This window comes from Pleurodeles waltl, chromosome 5, assembly GCF_031143425.1.
Source record: "Pleurodeles waltl isolate 20211129_DDA chromosome 5, aPleWal1.hap1.20221129, whole genome shotgun sequence".
Classification (NCBI taxonomy): Eukaryota; Metazoa; Chordata; class Amphibia; order Caudata; family Salamandridae; genus Pleurodeles; species Pleurodeles waltl.
The window spans coordinates 982,520,607-982,537,380 of NC_090444.1; the positions used below are offsets into that span (position 1 = coordinate 982,520,607).

Below are 16,774 nucleotides of genomic sequence, written 5' to 3' on the forward strand. Positions count from 1 at the left end.
TCAGGTAAGTTTGGCAATGTTGCTATGGTTTGGTTTCTAGCAAATGTGTCCCTGATGTGAGAGCCCTGGATATTACTGGTAGGGTTTTTACCTTGGTGGGGTTACTCTCCCTCTCACCAGATGAACAAAGTAATTCTAGGACTGTTCCTTATTGGAATTGTTTAAGTTATGCATTGTCAGATGTCTCAAAGCTTAAAAGGCGTTAAGGGAGGAGGTTTGCCTGTTTGGGGAACACCAACATCCAACTCTCTTGCATAAGCCATTTAAGACTAATACTTCCCCCACCACAGCACAATGGGTGAGGCACATCCGGCAAGAGGCAGGAATTGTCATTTTGATTTTTGGAGCACATTCGGCAAGTGGCGCCATGGTATCTAAAGCATTTTCTTTGGGAGCTCATCTAGAGGATATCTTTAGCACAGCTGACTGGTTGTTACTTTCGACCTTTTAAGACTTACTTTAAGCCAGTGACTCATATGGCTACACTGTTAGTAGTTAAGCTTTGAACGTGCATTATCTGAGCCTCCAGTCCAGACATAAAATGCTAATTTTCCTACGTATTGTAAAGGAAAGTTACAATTCTATTAAGGACATGGAGGTAAAGATAATTCCCACCCATATCAAGATACCATGCACCTTTCCCTGATGAGGTGTTCATATTCTGACAGACTTCTGCAAAGCTTCATAAGGCGTTAGTATAATATGAATTATGTTATGGTACTCCCAGCATGTATGGAATGTTGCATATCATATGGAAACGTTATGGAGTCAGCTTTTATAGTTATTTGGTTTTAATGCGGTTTATGTATGTGTAAGGAAATGCCTCCTTGGCATGGTTGCCCCCTGACTTTTTGCCTTTGCTGATGCTATGTTTACAATTGAAAGTGTGCGGAGGCCTGCTAACCAGGCCCCAGCACCAGTGTTCTTTCCCTAACCTGTACTTTTGTATCCACAATTGGCAGACCCTGGCATCCAGATAAGTCCCTTGTAACTGGTACTTCTAGTACCAAGGGCCCTGATGCCAAGGAAGGTCTCTAAGGGCTGCAGCATGTCTTATGCCACCCTGGAGACCTCTCACTCAGCACAGACACACTGCTTGCCAGCTTGTGTGTGCTAGTGAGGACAAAACGAGTAAGTCGACATGGCACTCCCCTCAGGGTGCCATGCCAGCCTCTCACTGCCTATGCAGTATAGGTAAGACACCCCTCTAGCAGGCCTTACAGCCCTAAGGCAGGGTGCACTATACCATAGGTGAGGGTACCAGTGCATGAGCATGGTACCCCTACAATGTCTAAACAAAACCTTAGACATTGTAAGTGCAGGGTAGCCATAAGAGTATATGGTCTGGGAGTCTGTCAAACACGAACTCCACAGCACCATAATGGCTACACTGAAAACTGGGAAGTTTGGTATCAAACTTCTCAGCACAATAAATGCACACTGATGCCAGTGTACATTTTATTGCAAAATACACCCCAGAGGGCACCTTAGAGGTGCCCCCTGAAACTTAACCGACTGTCTGTGTAGGCTGACTAGTTCCAGCAGCCTGCCACAAACCGAGACATGTTGCTGGCCCCATGGGGAGAGTGCCTTTGTCACTCTGAGGCCAGTAACAAAGCCTGCACTGGGTGGAGATGCTAACACCTCCCCCAGGCAGGAGCTGTGACACCTGGCGGTGAGCCTCAAAGGCTCACCCCTTTGTCACAGCCCAGCAGGGCACTCCAGCTTAGTGGAGTTGCCCGCCCCCTCCGGCCACGGCCCCCACTTTTGGCGGCAAGGCTGGAGGGAACAAAGAAAGCAACAAGGAGGAGTCACTGGCCAGTCAGGACAGCCCCTAAGGTGTCCTGAGCTGAAGTGACTCTAACTTTTAGAAATCCTCCATCTTGCAGATGGAGGATTCCCCCAATAGGGTTAGGATTGTGACCCCCTCCCCTTGGGAGGAGGCACAAAGAGGGTGTACCCACCCTCAGGGCTAGTAGCCATTGGCTACTAACCCCCCAGACCTAAACACGCCCTTAAATTTAGTATTTAAGGGCTACCCTGAACCCTAGAAAATTAGATTCCTGCAAACTACAAGAAGAAGGACTGCCTAGCTGAAAACCCCTGCAGAGGAAGACCAGAAGACGACAACTGCCTTGGCTCCAGAAACTCACCGGCCTGTCTCCTGCCTTCCAAAGAACTCTGCTCCAGCGACGCCTTCCAAGGGACCAGCGACCTCTGAAATCCTCTGAGGACTGCCCTGCTTCGACGACGACAAGGAACTCCCGAGGACAGCGGACCTGCTCCAAAAAGACTGCAACTTTGTTTCAAGGAGCAGCTTTAAAGACCCTGCAATCTCCCCGCAAGAAGCGTGAGACTTGCAACACTGCACCCGGCGACCCCGACTCGGCTGGTGGAGAACCAACACCTCAGGGAGGACCCCCGGACTACTCTACGACTGTGAGTACCAAAACCTGTCCCCCCTGAGCCACCACAGCGCCGCCTGCAGAGGGAATCCCGAGGCTTCCCCTGACCGCGACTCTCTGAAACCTAAGTCCCGACGCCTGGAAAAGACCCTGCACCCGCAGCCCCCAGGACCTGAAGGACCGGACTTTCACTGCAGAAGTGACCCCCAGGAGTCCCTCTCCCAAGTGGAGGTTTCCCCGAGGAAGCCCCCCCTTGCCTGCCTGCAGCGCTGAAGAGATCCCTTGATCTCTCATAGACTAACATTGCGAACCCGACGCTTGTTTCTACACTGCACCCGGCCGCCCCCGCGCTGCTGAGGGTGAAATTTCTGTGTGGGCTTGTGTCCCCCCCGGTGCCCTACAAAACCCCCCTGGTCTGCCCTCCGAAGACGCGGGTACTTACCTGCAAGCAGACCGGAACCGGGGCACCCCCTTCTCTCCATTCTAGCCTATGCGTTTTGGGCACCACTTTGAACTCTGCACCTGACCGGCCCTGAGCTGCTGGTGTGGTGACTTTGGGGTGGCTCTGAACCCCCAACGGTGGGCTACCTTGGACCAAGAACTGAACCCTGTAAGTGTCTTACTTACCTGGTAAAACTAACAAAAACTTACCTCCCCCAGGAACTGTGAAAATTGCACTAAGTGTCCACTTTTAAAGTAGCTATTTGTCAATAACTTGAAAAGTATACATGCAATTGAAATGATTCAAAGTTCCTAATGTACTTACCTGCAATACCTTCCAAACAAGATATTACATGTTAAATTTGAACCTGTGGTTCTTAAAATAAACTAAGAAAATATATTTTTCTATACAAAACCTATTGGCTGGATTTGTCTCTGAGTGTGTGTACCTCATTTATTGTCTATGTGTATGTACAACAAATGCTTAACACTACTCCTTGGATAAGCCTACTGCTCGACCACACTACCACAAAATAGAGCATTAGTATTATCTATTTTTACCACTATTTTACCTCTAAGGGGAACCCTTGGACTCTGTGCATGCTATTCCTTACTTTGAAATAGCACATACAGAGCCAACTTCCTACAGTATGATACTAGTCTTTAACAGCATTACTGCTGATGTTTCCAATTTAGCATATGTTCGGCAGTTTCTGGCAACATATTACAAGATTGTCTCCATTTTTTCAGGGAATGTAATCTCCAAGCAAGAATGAATCTGGAAGAAATGGATCTCGCATGCTGGGAGGCACCTGACGCACAGAGCAAGAAGGGGCTTAAACAATGTCGATGGATTATATAAAGGACTGTTTTTTGATTAGTTGAGATTTTTTCTGCCTTCCCTATGTTGCTTGGGAAAGGTTGTTCGTTGATGAGGCTGCTGCTTGAATAAACTGAAGAAACAAGATGCATCATCCTCGCCTCCGTGTCCTTAACAGAATTGATTTTTTTTCTCCACAATGGCTAGATAAAAATAGCATTCTCCAGGTGTCAATCATAGGACCTGAAAAGAGAGCACATCATCTACAGAGTATAACTGAGGGAGAAAGAGTACATGCTGAAGAGAAAATCCTCCAAGTTATCCCTTCCATTGTCATGACTGCAAGTCGGAAGTCAATTACTGCCATGATCCTACTTACACGAATGGCCAACTGCAGGACCCGTATGTTTATAAAGAAGGGAAAGGAGGTTTTGGTTTAGTCCAGAACACTACCTCCTGTATGTTATAACATTATCTATAGATTGTTCAGTTCAGTACTAATTATCTCTTACGGCAGGAGGACCTTTTTAGGACCAAGAACAATGTAAAAGTTTATGAGCAAATGCGGACACCCACCAATTAGGTGGCATGCTTCATCAGGCCTATACTTTTCGCAAGGCAGGTTGCAATGTCCTCTGGGCCCCTCAAAGGGGCTCACTGCTGGAGATCTTATAATTAGCCAAAGAATCTACCAGAGTAGAACCCATATAGAGAGTAGAATGGCTTTAAAGATGGGTGAAGCTGATTAATTTAAACTCTTAAATTTTTTGTTTTTTAAGTGCAAGTGTTTTGTCATGGTTAAAAAAAACACGGATCATCCTAGGGAGATGATGTTCCTTTGGATCTGATCATAGTCAACATGTTTCTCGCCCTTTTCACAGGCCCATATGGGATCTATTGGCAATTCATCAGGACCTAAATAATTGTACCTAAACTACACTCAACCTAAGCGAGGTACAGTTATTAAAAAGAGTACCCTTGTGGTAGACCCACACCTCGTGGTGTATGTACGCAGTTTATTGCTGTCTGAGCAAATACTATTATCTCTATTCTTGAGGTTGTGGTACTGCTGTAGAACCTGGGACTTTAGGAAAGTACAGCCCCTTCGGTTCACAAACTGAGATAAGACCACCCTACAAGACACTTAGCGGTCAGAGGTGTCTGATGTCAGCCAACATGTCTCTGTGGTCCTAAGTTCTACAATAGCAGCACTCTGCTTTGAGACAGGCTTTTGCACCTAGCTTGACAATACCACATGATGCAACACCACAAGTTCTCAGTGTACATTTTTAAGTAAAGGGGACTAGAGGCACCTTACTAACCAACTATGCTATGTTTCTTGCGTGAGATACAGCCACACAGTATTTATATTAAAAAAAATATTCATAATAATAATTAAAACAGGGGGTGGTGGTTTAAAGTCCATAATGGGGACTTTTTCCTGAAGCACTTCCCAGCAGTAAAGATCTTTACTTATTTTAATCTTAAAAGTACAAATATATTCAGTTTCATAGACTGCCTTAGACACTCTCTGGAAAGCAAGTCAAAACAGTTTAATATATCTTTGCAAGAGCACTACTACACTAGAAGCAAAATTTGTAGTCAAAAATATTTCATAAGTGTGCATAGTGTGTTAGTTGCTCTTTGGAGTGAACAATTTCAGGTTTGTAATTAACAGCTTAACCGCAGAAGCAAAATTAAATACTTTCTTGCACTGGAGTTGGATTAAAATAACCACCAAGAATTGTGTGACATTTACATTTGCCAAATTAAATGACCAAATGTTCCATAGGTTGCCTAGTGTTTAGAAAAGCACGAGCCAGGGCTACCATACCCAGGTGGCCTCATGCTGTAACTTTGTAAAGTCTGGTTCTGGGAAAGAAGACGGTAAACTAAAGGACTCAAAAATAGATGCATCTTTTAAGCCCAATATTTCTTTTGAGAAAGCACCAAAATGTCCTCCAGTTTGCCACACATGCCTTGTCACCCAGAGGAAAAAGGGTAGTTTAAAAGCAGAGCCTCAACCATCCTTCCCAAAATCAGAAATAAAATACTGTACCCCCACCACAAATAGCCTAAAGCAGTGGTTCCCAACCTGTGGTCCGGGGACCACTTGGGGTCCGCGGAGCCATCTCAGGGGGTCCGCAAGAGCCTAGAAAATTAAAAAGTATTAAAAAATATTGACAAATTAGGTCCCCAGCTTCCAGTAATGACTTATACGGGGGTCCCCGGATTCCCATGATGATTCAGTGGGGGTCCCTGGGTTCCATTATTGTTAAAGTGGGGGTCCACAGAAATCAAAAGGTTGGGAACCACTGGCCTAAAGAAATTAAGTGACTGACAAAATAGCAAATAGTAGAACTGCCACAAACACTTAAATGGAAATAGCATCTGTTGCCAGTCTATTCTGCAAGTGCTGCGGAGGAAGAAACAGGAAACAAGCATTTCCAATGTAATGGGTCTCGTGATTGCTCGAATTAGAGCTACTGGCGTTGTAAAAGCCAAACTTGACTTTTCTTGCCACATAACTTGAAAATTAAAAGTAAAACATTTGATATAAGTGAGCCGTTTCAAATCGCTACAGCCGCCTCAAGCATGAGTGTGAAGGAAAGACACAGAAAGAAAAAAGTTTGCCCGCAGTCTAAAGTATTGTGCAATTATCCATGTAACAGGGTGATTGTCCAAGGCTATAACAAAACCGCCCGAGGAGGATCAAACAAAGCATTTACCAATGATAAAGGATTTTTGAAAGGCAAGCCCATGAACGAGTGAAAGTGATGGGTGTACAGTGCACGTGGTTAAAAGCCCACAACACTTAAACAGGTCTAAGTGCTTGCGCGCTCGACCTAAAAATGGAAACAAAGAGAAATTTAGGAAATATCTAGAAACTGGACTGAATAACTGCATGACATGATGGTATGGCAGCAGGGGGCCTTATGTGCCATGTTTGGTTTCTTAGGACACCTGCTTCTTGAGAAAATGTTAAGAATGGAAATCTAGGGTCAAATGTTACATTATTTAAGAGAATTTGCTTGCATGTGATGATTCATCAACACTTAAGAAAATAAAGCCATAAAGGTCCCTAGAAGCAGATTTCAAAGGTGGTAGTCGTTAGGACATCCTAGTTATAGTGACAAGGGTGATACTATTTTGAAAAAACAAAATCATGTAATTTAGCAAGCAACGTCAAAAAAATTAGTATTAGTCATAACAAGATAAAAAGTGTAACCATAACTTGCTGCCGAAGTGCATGTCACAGATTTGTATGCAAGGAGTCCATAAAATTGTGTCTTTCGTGGCATCTCTTCAGAAATACAAGGAGCAAGAGGTAGTTTACCTCATTCACCAAGAAAACTACTGTCCACATGAATTTCTGGGTTAAAACGTAGAACTTCTGTAGGTACAGTGGCTCACACACTCATTCAGCTTGGTCCTAAACTGTGTCTACAATGATGCGGATAATCTTTTTGCACCTGTGCACAGAGTTTATCAGCAGGTCAACAACTTCATTGTTTCCCCTCAGTCATAATTTGAATTGACATATCTGAGTTTCACTGAGTATGCATACAGCACCATGATGCTGCAAATCCTTTACAATTCGCCAACAGAATTAATTTACCTTTGTACTAGTTCATCTCTAGCCAAGACTTTGAAATCAGCTTCACTCAGTCGAACCTAAAGAAACAAAAAAGCTCCACTGTTACAGTGTCATACTTTACACCAGCATCAAAAAAATGACACTTATTAGACTGTTTACTTCTAATGGTGCAGGTGGATGCTTGGAGGATCAGTGTTTAGGAATAAGGCTTGCCAGCACCTACCTTCTTTGGGAGAGGTTCTTCGTTGGTCATTGTGACCTGGTTAAGGAAATAAAATATGCAGTTACATTTCCATACTGTCAATTAGCTAACGCTTAGTTTATTTGACAAACTTAACATCTAAGAAATTAATTATATGGTGGTCGTCATGGATGTACCATGCCTTCATTTCAGCACAAACCCCCCTCTTAAGTCCATTTATGCAACCATCATTGTTTTAGGACTTGTAGCTTAAACCAAAAGCCATTTTGGTATCCATCCACACACCTGCCGCCATTTGGTGTTAGTGTCTCAAAGATACTCAATAAAAAAAGGAGCAGTTAGTAACGCATTCTTTTGTTAGCTTTTTTGGTTTAATGTACAGCTTTGGCATCATACAAGGCGTCCTTTAACTTAGGGTATGAATTTCACATATATCCATAGAGAAAAAAACATATCTAGAAGAGCAACAACCATTTTACTTATGAATTAAATCTTACAGTAAAGCAGCAAGGTCGAATTGTCATTCAAATGCCACCACTAGAGTCACTGTATCTTGTAAGCGTGTATTTTATTTGTAATCGCAAAATCCCAGAACAAAAAATGATTTAAAAAATGTGAGCTTCAAGTAAAACGCCGCCTTTTAATCAGCATAATAACCAGCAAGGCTGTGCTTCAGTGAATTTAAGAGAATCACATAACTAGCTTATTAAACCAGTTACCAATCCTTTTCAGAGAACAGTTATGGTTTCATGGAACTCCAAATATTTGTGTGTTAATGTGTATACAGTGCTAACCTAGCTAAGGAGCAACAATGCACGTTTGTTAGATTATTCAGGATTGTATACATTAAGAGATCAGGGCAGATGAGAAATTGAACTTTCTTCCCTGGGGGGGGCGGGGGCATGGGTTGAGGGGGTTCATTTTAAAGTCAGATCTTTGAAGAAATTAGTTATTAGGCTTTATCTTTTGCTACAGCATGGTTAGCTTAGTTTGTGAAGAGGGGCAATATTCCTTATACAGGGGGCATGAATTTCTGCATTTCTTAATTTCTCCTGTTATTTCATTTAGGTTAGGATTTGTTTTTAATATAAAACTGTAGGTGGAGCACTGTCACTCCACGCATGTGAATCAACAGGACTGCAAGAAGGTAAGAGCTTAAAAAGGCAGCCACTGTGGGTCCACCAAGAGAGGTGATGTGATCTTATTTTGACGAGGTCTTCTTTCGTGTCATAGTGGTAGTGCAAACACTAGCAGGGCAGGTGCTGCCCTCATTCAAGTAGAAGAAAATGAATCTTTGATCAGAAATACCAGGCTGTGCGGCTCATTTCTCCACATAAATGGCCAAAATATCTACTTGTCCTTGGGACTGGCAGTGTCAATTCTACTTGTCCTGAAAAAAAATATATATATATAAATATATATATATATATATATATATATATATATATATATAAATAAAATCCACTTCCATGTGGTGCCTCTAATAATAGCCTCTCTAATTATGTTAGGGCTCATACCATAGTATGATTTGAATACTAGCAATTTCCTTTTGCCACCCATCCACAGATCACATACGAGGCCTGAATCCAGGGATTAAATGCCCATTTGAATCTGTGCAAACCTACCAACTTGCATGTTTTAGGAGTAATCACCAGCTCTCCTCTGATCTTTCCCCCCCATACTGAGAAAGCTTCTCCCAGGGTTGGGGGAAAAAAAGTGATTGGAAGAAAGTGAACTTGTGAACGCTCAACAACTTTTCGCATGAGTAAACTTACACATGCATATGTTTGCAGTTCACAAATTATCTAGGACATGGGTACTCGCAAACATTTTCATGGGGGCCGCAGTTTGGTCTTTGATGTGACCGAGGGCCGCACTGATGGCAGCAGGGTGGCAGTCGGGCCGGCAGTAAAGTGGATTTAAGGGACGCAAAGCTATACTTCTAGTGTCTGAAAAAACCACGCAAAACCATAAACATGGGAATAATCACCGCTTCTCCACTTAACCAAACTGTGCGATCCTAAGCAAATGTTTTATTTCACTTTCCCTCCTTTTTGTTCATTATCACATATGAGGACCTCGCATGACTTTAGGATGTCGGGGTGGGAGATGGGTGAGTGAATGTTTCTAAATTCTGGTTAGAAAATTATCACTTTGAAAAAATATTTCTTCAATGCACTGATATAATCTGGTGAACTAAAGGTGAAGTTTCTGTGTGTTAATGAAATACACTTTTTGAATTTTGAGCAGACTTGATTGTGCTTTTACGTTTTTTGCTTCAAATATGTTTTTTAAAATGAAGGTGTTTCTGATGTTACATTGTACAGAACCCCTCTAATCTCTTTTCTTAACCTTCAACTCACCTTAAATAAATGCTTGCCTGTTTATTTACATTTTTTTTTTAATGCTAGTGCCGAGTCTAGCTAAGAGCAGCACAGTGCTGCTGGGCCGCATGTAAAGGTCAGGAGGGCCGTACTATGAGTATCACTGTTCTAGGAGTACGATTTCCTGGCCTATGTCTGTAAATACTTGTGGATTAATGAAAGCCATAAATATGCACTAATCCAAGGACATACACCACTGATGCACGTTAGTGGCTTTCTTTGTGAATCCGGCTCCTAATGAGGTCCAACGTTAACCAAGACCGTTTTATTAAATTTGAATTTCTCTATCAGATGGAATCACTGAGTGACAGCATTCTTTTTCACAAGGAGCATATCTGCAAACAAACTTCTGTTCAGCACCAAGGACTACTGAGCATGTGTGTTTTTTGTAAACAAAATAACTTTTTTTTTTTTTTTTTAATTAGCAATTCTTTTTGCCAAGGTTTGTTAAAATAACGTGGGCCAGGCAGCGACCACAATAAAGCTTTACAAAAAAAAACAAAAAAAAAAAAAACACAGGTAAAAACAACAAGACAATGACTAAACCAAAAGGTTGAATGCAAATGTCAGACCCATCTGCTTTGCCAATGTTTGCTTATTTTTTTGCTTCTCATATCTTGTTAAAAATTATTACACTGATTTTCCATTATGAATTTTGTAACATGCACCAATATTTTACTAAATGATGCTTCAAAGAAATGGCCCCTAAAATTTCAGATTAGCAACATTTTTCCTAGTTGCTTTTTTTGTGAACATTTTATTTCGAAAAGCATAGAATCAGAACTTGTTTTCAAGCTTATTCAAATATTTGCATGTGATCGAGTGCATTATACGTAGCTTCATGTTAAAAAAAAAAAAGTCTGTAGACATTTTCATAATAGAAACACTCAGTAGAGCAGTCCAAGCTTACAACATTACCTTAATGAACCATAAATACAAGTTTTAACAGAATTAATATATGGACACAAACATTACCTTCACTGCAGACAATGCCCTGGCAGCCAAAGAGTTTGTGCTGTAGGGGGATGGACCTACTTATCCTAAGGACAAAATAAACTTTAAAACTTGTAGTCCTTTACCCCAAACAACATGTCCTGGGTGTCCAGCTATAATATACCACACCTTTGCTTCAGACCAGTTGTCTGAACAAGAATAAAATAAGTGGCTTACTACCACTGACAGAGCATTGACGCACTTTACTATGAGAGCCCCCCTGCCCACCCCCTGCCCTCCCACTAAGAATCAACACAAGGATAGTGGTTAAACCCAGTGCTTAATTGTTTACTATTGTGCCTCTGGGGGCATTTACTTCAATTTCGTTTGTGGCAAATTCAAATAGAAAGTTATATGACATAATTTGTTGGGGCTCAAAAAAAATCCACTTGACCACTCAGGTTGGTGAGTCTTATTTGATCAGGTCGAGCTATTTTTAATACTTATTCCTCCCTACTGGGGAGTTGACACTAAACAGGTGTTCTGTTCAGTTGAAAAGTGGAGGGGCAATAAAAGAAGCCTTTAAATCGTGTTCTTAGGTCACATCTGCTGTGTGTTCTCAGAGAGGTCAAACGTCAGTGTTTCTCACAATTATTTTTCCTTCAGACTGCAGAGTTCCAGGACTTTGTAAGCTGAACTGTGTGAGCTGCTGCTTAGAACGTAAAATAAAAAGGATATAAATAAGGCGTCAGTTTTTTTTTCTAACACACAAAATTTAAATGACTAAGTCAACTGTGCAAACATTTCAAAATATATTTCAGTAGTTGTGAAAGCACCCTTTTTTTAAATAAATGTGTGATGAAAAAATGTTAATAGGGTGAAAACAAATCAGAATACTTTACGTGTTGATGTGCAAAGGATATATTTTCTGAAATCCAATTTTCACAGATTGGTAATACACTATAGTTTTATCTGTAAAGCTGCAAGTTATTGGAGAGGTTTTTGGATATTTCTTGGTAAGTTAGTGTGTGTCGATGACAATATGTTATCACATCATTGTTTAGTAATATTATTTATTAAAAGTAAGTGTTTACAAACTGAGAAACACTCCTAAACTATAAGAAGTCCTAGGTTATGTGGCTAGACCTCATGGGTATGTGGGCTAGATTCTTGGGATGCATGCAGTAAATTTTAGTCTATTTAATCAAACAGAGGATTTTTTGTACTGCCGAAATGCAGAGCTCACATATTTGAAGGTGCAATCATGTGAGAATTAAGTAAAAGGTGACAACTATTTGCCTAGGATCACACAATTTGAGACCCGTTTAGGGGTTAAGTACATTAGAGGTAGGTCAAGTAGATTTAAGTTACTCGACTTGCAGGTCTAGTAACATTTTTATGATTTTTCGAGCCCTGTTTGTGGGTTCCTTCTGGCATCCTTAAATGACTGGTGGGATGAATAGAGGTTTGGAATAGAAGGTTTTATTGGTTTTAATGAAAGATGGTGATCTATGGAATGATTTGTAAACACTGAAGAAATAAATAACAGAATAATGGTCTATACAGATTCTAAGGAGAGTTAATGGATATTGACGATTGCCGAGTCCATGGTTAAAAAAACAAAAGACCAACGGACGTCTTGCAGAAGCTGAAACTCTCAGGATAAGTTAAAGGATTGCTTGGATTACACTCTGCCATTCATTGTGGTCCTATTGAAATGCCATAAAGAAATCTTGGTGTCAAGCAATGTGGTAATATAAGGAGCAAGTTTACCTAGGCAAGAGTAATTTTCACAAGTGTTGGAGAATGTTTTAAAGTTTGGTGCACAGTGACTTCACAGGCTTAGTAGTTAAGCAGAACGATGTAGAGGACTGGGCAAGAGAAACTGATCGGTTTGTGGAAAGAGAGGCAGTTCATGTAGGCAGGTCCGGTGTTGTAGGTGGCTTTGTAGGCTTGCGTGAGGAACTAGAGACACCTCTGTTGGACGGGAAGCCAATGGAGTGCCCTGATATATGTGGTGATGCTGGCTCTTCCGGGGAGGAAAGGACAAGTCTTAATGATGGGTTCAGGAATAGTCTGGAGGCGGCTCATTATCTGTTTAGTGGTTCTGGCATAGATTGCAATTCTGCAGTCGAGCCGGCTTGAGACAAGGGCATGGATGACAGCCTTCCTGGTGGAGATGCAGATTCACATGAAAATCCTGCTGCACGTGCAGAGGATTTGAACACAAGCAGAAGAGACGGCGTTGAATCTGTTGCTTCATGGTCAGTTGGATGTCCATGATGATTCTGAGGGTGCGTGGTCGATGGGCATAATAGGTGGACCAAGGGGGTGGGCTACCACATGTAATTTCAAGGGGAGGACTTATTCCCTTCTCCTCCCACCCCCAAGTTTAGCTTTAGGCAGTAGGCCTAGGAGACAATGCCGGGTCCGTGAGTGCACAAGATGTCTGCCAGTGGAGTCATGTAGATATTGAAGAGGGTGGGGCTGGGAGATGAGCCCTGGGGGATGTTGCGGATGAAGTTTTTGGGTGTGGAAACATAGGGAGGAAGATCCTATGGGTTCCTCCAGAGAGGAACGAAGCAATCCAGCTGAGTACATTGTTTTGGATGCTGATGTTGTGCAGTCCGGAAAGGAGAGTGTGGTGTAAGACAGTGTTGAAGGCCACGGATAAGTCGAGGAGGATGAGGGATGCTGCGGCTCCTTGGTCAAGGAGTTGTTTAATGTCACCTGTATCTATGATCAGTGTGGTTTTGGTACTGTGATTGTGCCAGAAACCGGAAAGGGTAGGGTCGATCAGGTTGTTGTGTTCGATATAGTCTGTCAGCTGATGGCAGTTTCCAAGACATTGCGGGTATCGGAAGGAATGAAATGGGGCGGTAATTCTTGGGATCACTGGGGGTCTCTTCAGGAGGGGCTTCTACTCAGCGTGCTTCCAGAAGCTAGGGGTGATGGTTATGGAGGTGTTGAGGAGTTCTGTGACTGCAGCTCCAATGGTTTTATTTCCTAGGCTGTAGATACTGTGCAGGCAGGGGACCCGGAGAGGAAGGAGGTTATGATGGTGAGGCTGTCACCAGTGGAAAGCTGCTTCCATTTGGTGATCCTGTGAGGTATGGAATGTCGAAGTCGGTGGGGGTGGTGTCGAAATTGCTGTAGATGTTGGTGATTTTGTAGGTGAACAACGGCATATGATAACTTTTGGAAAAACAATTTAAAAGAAAAGTAAAGCAAAACTAACAAACAAAATGGCACCAATTACAAAATCAGCATTAAAATTCTGTATGTTCAAGTACTTGAACGAGCCTTGTAACTTTACATTTACCACTTATTGGTGAAAGACGTCACATTTGTTTCTAAGTGCAGAACTAAAGGGTTTTCAATATTATAGATGGTCAATTTTAGAAGACAGGACACAGTGCCAGGTTTCCACGCACTGCTTAAGTTAAAATGATTCTACGGCTAACCAAACCAGTGGTCTCCCTAAATCACTGCCATGAGCAAACTGTATGCCTATAATAGTTATCCCACCAGTGTAAAACGTATGTGGTAGACAGTCTCGACAGAGAAGTTAAATAAGTTCTTCATCAACTAGTCTAAAATTTTTCGTGCTTACAATAAAGCGCAATACTAGACTAAGTCAGTCAATCCTACTATCTATAGACATCAGGGTCCCAATCAAAACGCAGATAAAATACTGGTTTAAAAAGTACTAATTGTTTGGTTTTTAGAAGAAAAAAAAAAACACACACACCTCTAAGATTTAAAAAAAACCAAACGGTAAAGTAAAAATGTCGTTCGCGTGGTCTACAATTGTTTGCCAATGTTGAAAATACTAAACTACATTTTCTAAAAACGTGATTGCCAGGCGCTTAACAATAGGGGGTAATGTTACAAGGATGCAAACGTTATTTTACACAAAGTCGAAATAAAACTGATTAGAAGATGTATAAAAACAGCAGACAACTCATGACAGGAACCAAGATAGTTAAAGAAGTCCGCGACTTTCAGTACAAAGAGATTAGTGATGACCTCGTGGTCGAAACTAACAGTTTCGAAACATGTCCACAAGTGTAAATCTGACACGTGTAATTTGTAGTGGTAAAAAATGGCATGAGAGAAAACGCCACGGACTAATTTCAGAATTAAAAATATAAATGCAAATTAAATGAACGTACGGATAGAAGTGATACTGCTTTAAGAAGTACGTTGCAGCTGCTTTCAGGCATCTAGTAAAATAGTTTTAATGGGAAAGGTGCTAACTGTACGACCAGTTAAGATCAAAACTATATGGGAATTATTTACCCTATGGCTAGAAGATGCTGCCGAAATATGCAAAGAGTGCGTGTATGGGAGCGCAGCTCAAAATCTATTAGCCAAAATGGAGAAAAATAGTGAAAAGAGAAACGTGGAATCTTTTTGATAACCACTGAAACGTCAATATTTCTCACAATAACGAGCAATAAGCTCAAAATGGATGTCGCCAACACAAACCCTGATGCGAACAGACACACGTGCACTTAATACACCTCGCTTACAAATCGCGCCCGAGGAGCAAAATGACAACAAGATACAGCCAACAGTTAAACATTTTGTAAACAAGGCAAGGCTGCAGTTAAGGTATGTGAAATACTGACCAAAGGGAGGCGGAACAAAAATACAAGATAGTTTCTATGTGTTGCAGGAGGGGGAGCCTGGTCAGCCGTTTTACAACACCGGGCATGAGCTGCACAAAATGGCCCACTGTTCACAATATCTGCCGAGCACATACTCCTTGGGCTTGGAAAAGAAAGGCCTGTACGTTTCACTCGGTGTCGCAAACAGCCCGCGCGAATGCCTCACCAGTGCCCGCGATGGGACTGGGCAGTCTGTTTCCAGCGTTGAAAATAGATATTTTATCTAAAAAAACTGGGCCGTCGAGCGTCTCCAGAGGAGTACGAGCGTTAGACCAAAGGCAACAGCGCCGCCCCTCGAAAATACCGCAGCTGCGTCGCTCCAGCGTGCGAGGTCTTCTACAGAAAGACGGGGGTAGTACTACTTCAGTTCACAATCTCCCTAAGAAAAACCAAGTAAAAGATAGAAACGTAATCGAAACGAAATTAAATCACCTACCTTTAGATTGGGGGCGAACAACAGCGGCTAGGGGTGGCCCGCCCCGCCCTGCACATGGAGGGCGGACGCGCAGCTCTCTCGGACGGTTTTCTAAAGTACTGAATATACCGCGTACACCTTACAGGAACTGGAGGTGTAGTGTCGTCTCTGGGAGTCCTGTCCCCGGTCCTATGCTTCGCTTCTCTCCGGTGAAGCCTGCCTTTTCTGAGCTTCCCCCTCTTTCCCTGGAGCTCTAGATCGCAAAAGCTGTGAACACAAAATGGCGGCGGCTAAGGGGGGAGGGGAGGCCTGCCAGAAGCTGCACCATCCGCCCGCCCCGGAGAGGAGGAGCGCGCGCAGCCCGGGGAGGAGGGACTGCCGCTTGTTTGTCAATCTCCACACACATGAACCCCAGGCCTTTGGAGGAAACGACGATAGAAGTGTTAAAACTTTTTTTTTTGCACGTCACCCTGGAGGTGGTGTAGTGGCTAAAAGATCACCAAGTTCCTTAATCAAACATTTTATAGTACCCAAATCGAATTAGCAATTCTGCTAACCACTTGATTACAAAGCCTTTTTCCTCTTAGAATGCAAAACCCTGTGTTTTTTGGCTGTCCCAGCGCACCTGATCCTTGGTAAGTAAACTTACAAGGGGAGGTGTGTAGGTCAATGAACCTGTTGAAGCAGATATGCTAATTAAGAAAATTATTAATGATGTATATGTGTTTACTAATGGAAAATGTGTAGAGAAATTAATCATAGAGAAAATAATGTGCACGTTTGAAAATGTGCCCTCGGGGTGTGATCACCATAAGTACTAAAATCACTGAAAATGTGCAAAATAATGTAAAGATATAAGAAAAATTTAATAAAATGTCATAAAGAGATGTATAACCTATGTTT

General features: G+C 42.2%; 1 protein-coding gene across 1 annotated transcript in view; it reads right to left on the minus strand.

Moving 5' to 3' along the window:
- The window catches only part of WTAP (WT1 associated protein), a 263,014-nt gene extending 246,858 nt beyond the window's left edge, over nt 1-16,156 (minus strand). Inside the window, exons 1-3 of the mRNA XM_069235141.1 lie at nt 15,893-16,156; nt 7,488-7,523; nt 7,286-7,341 (exon numbers count right to left, since the gene is read on the minus strand). Coding sequence (XP_069091242.1) covers nt 7,286-7,341; nt 7,488-7,517 — 86 coding nt within the window. The 5' untranslated portion in view covers nt 7,518-7,523; nt 15,893-16,156. The remainder of the gene's footprint in view (nt 1-7,285; nt 7,342-7,487; nt 7,524-15,892) is intronic.
- Nucleotides 16,157-16,774: the final 618 nt, after the last annotated feature.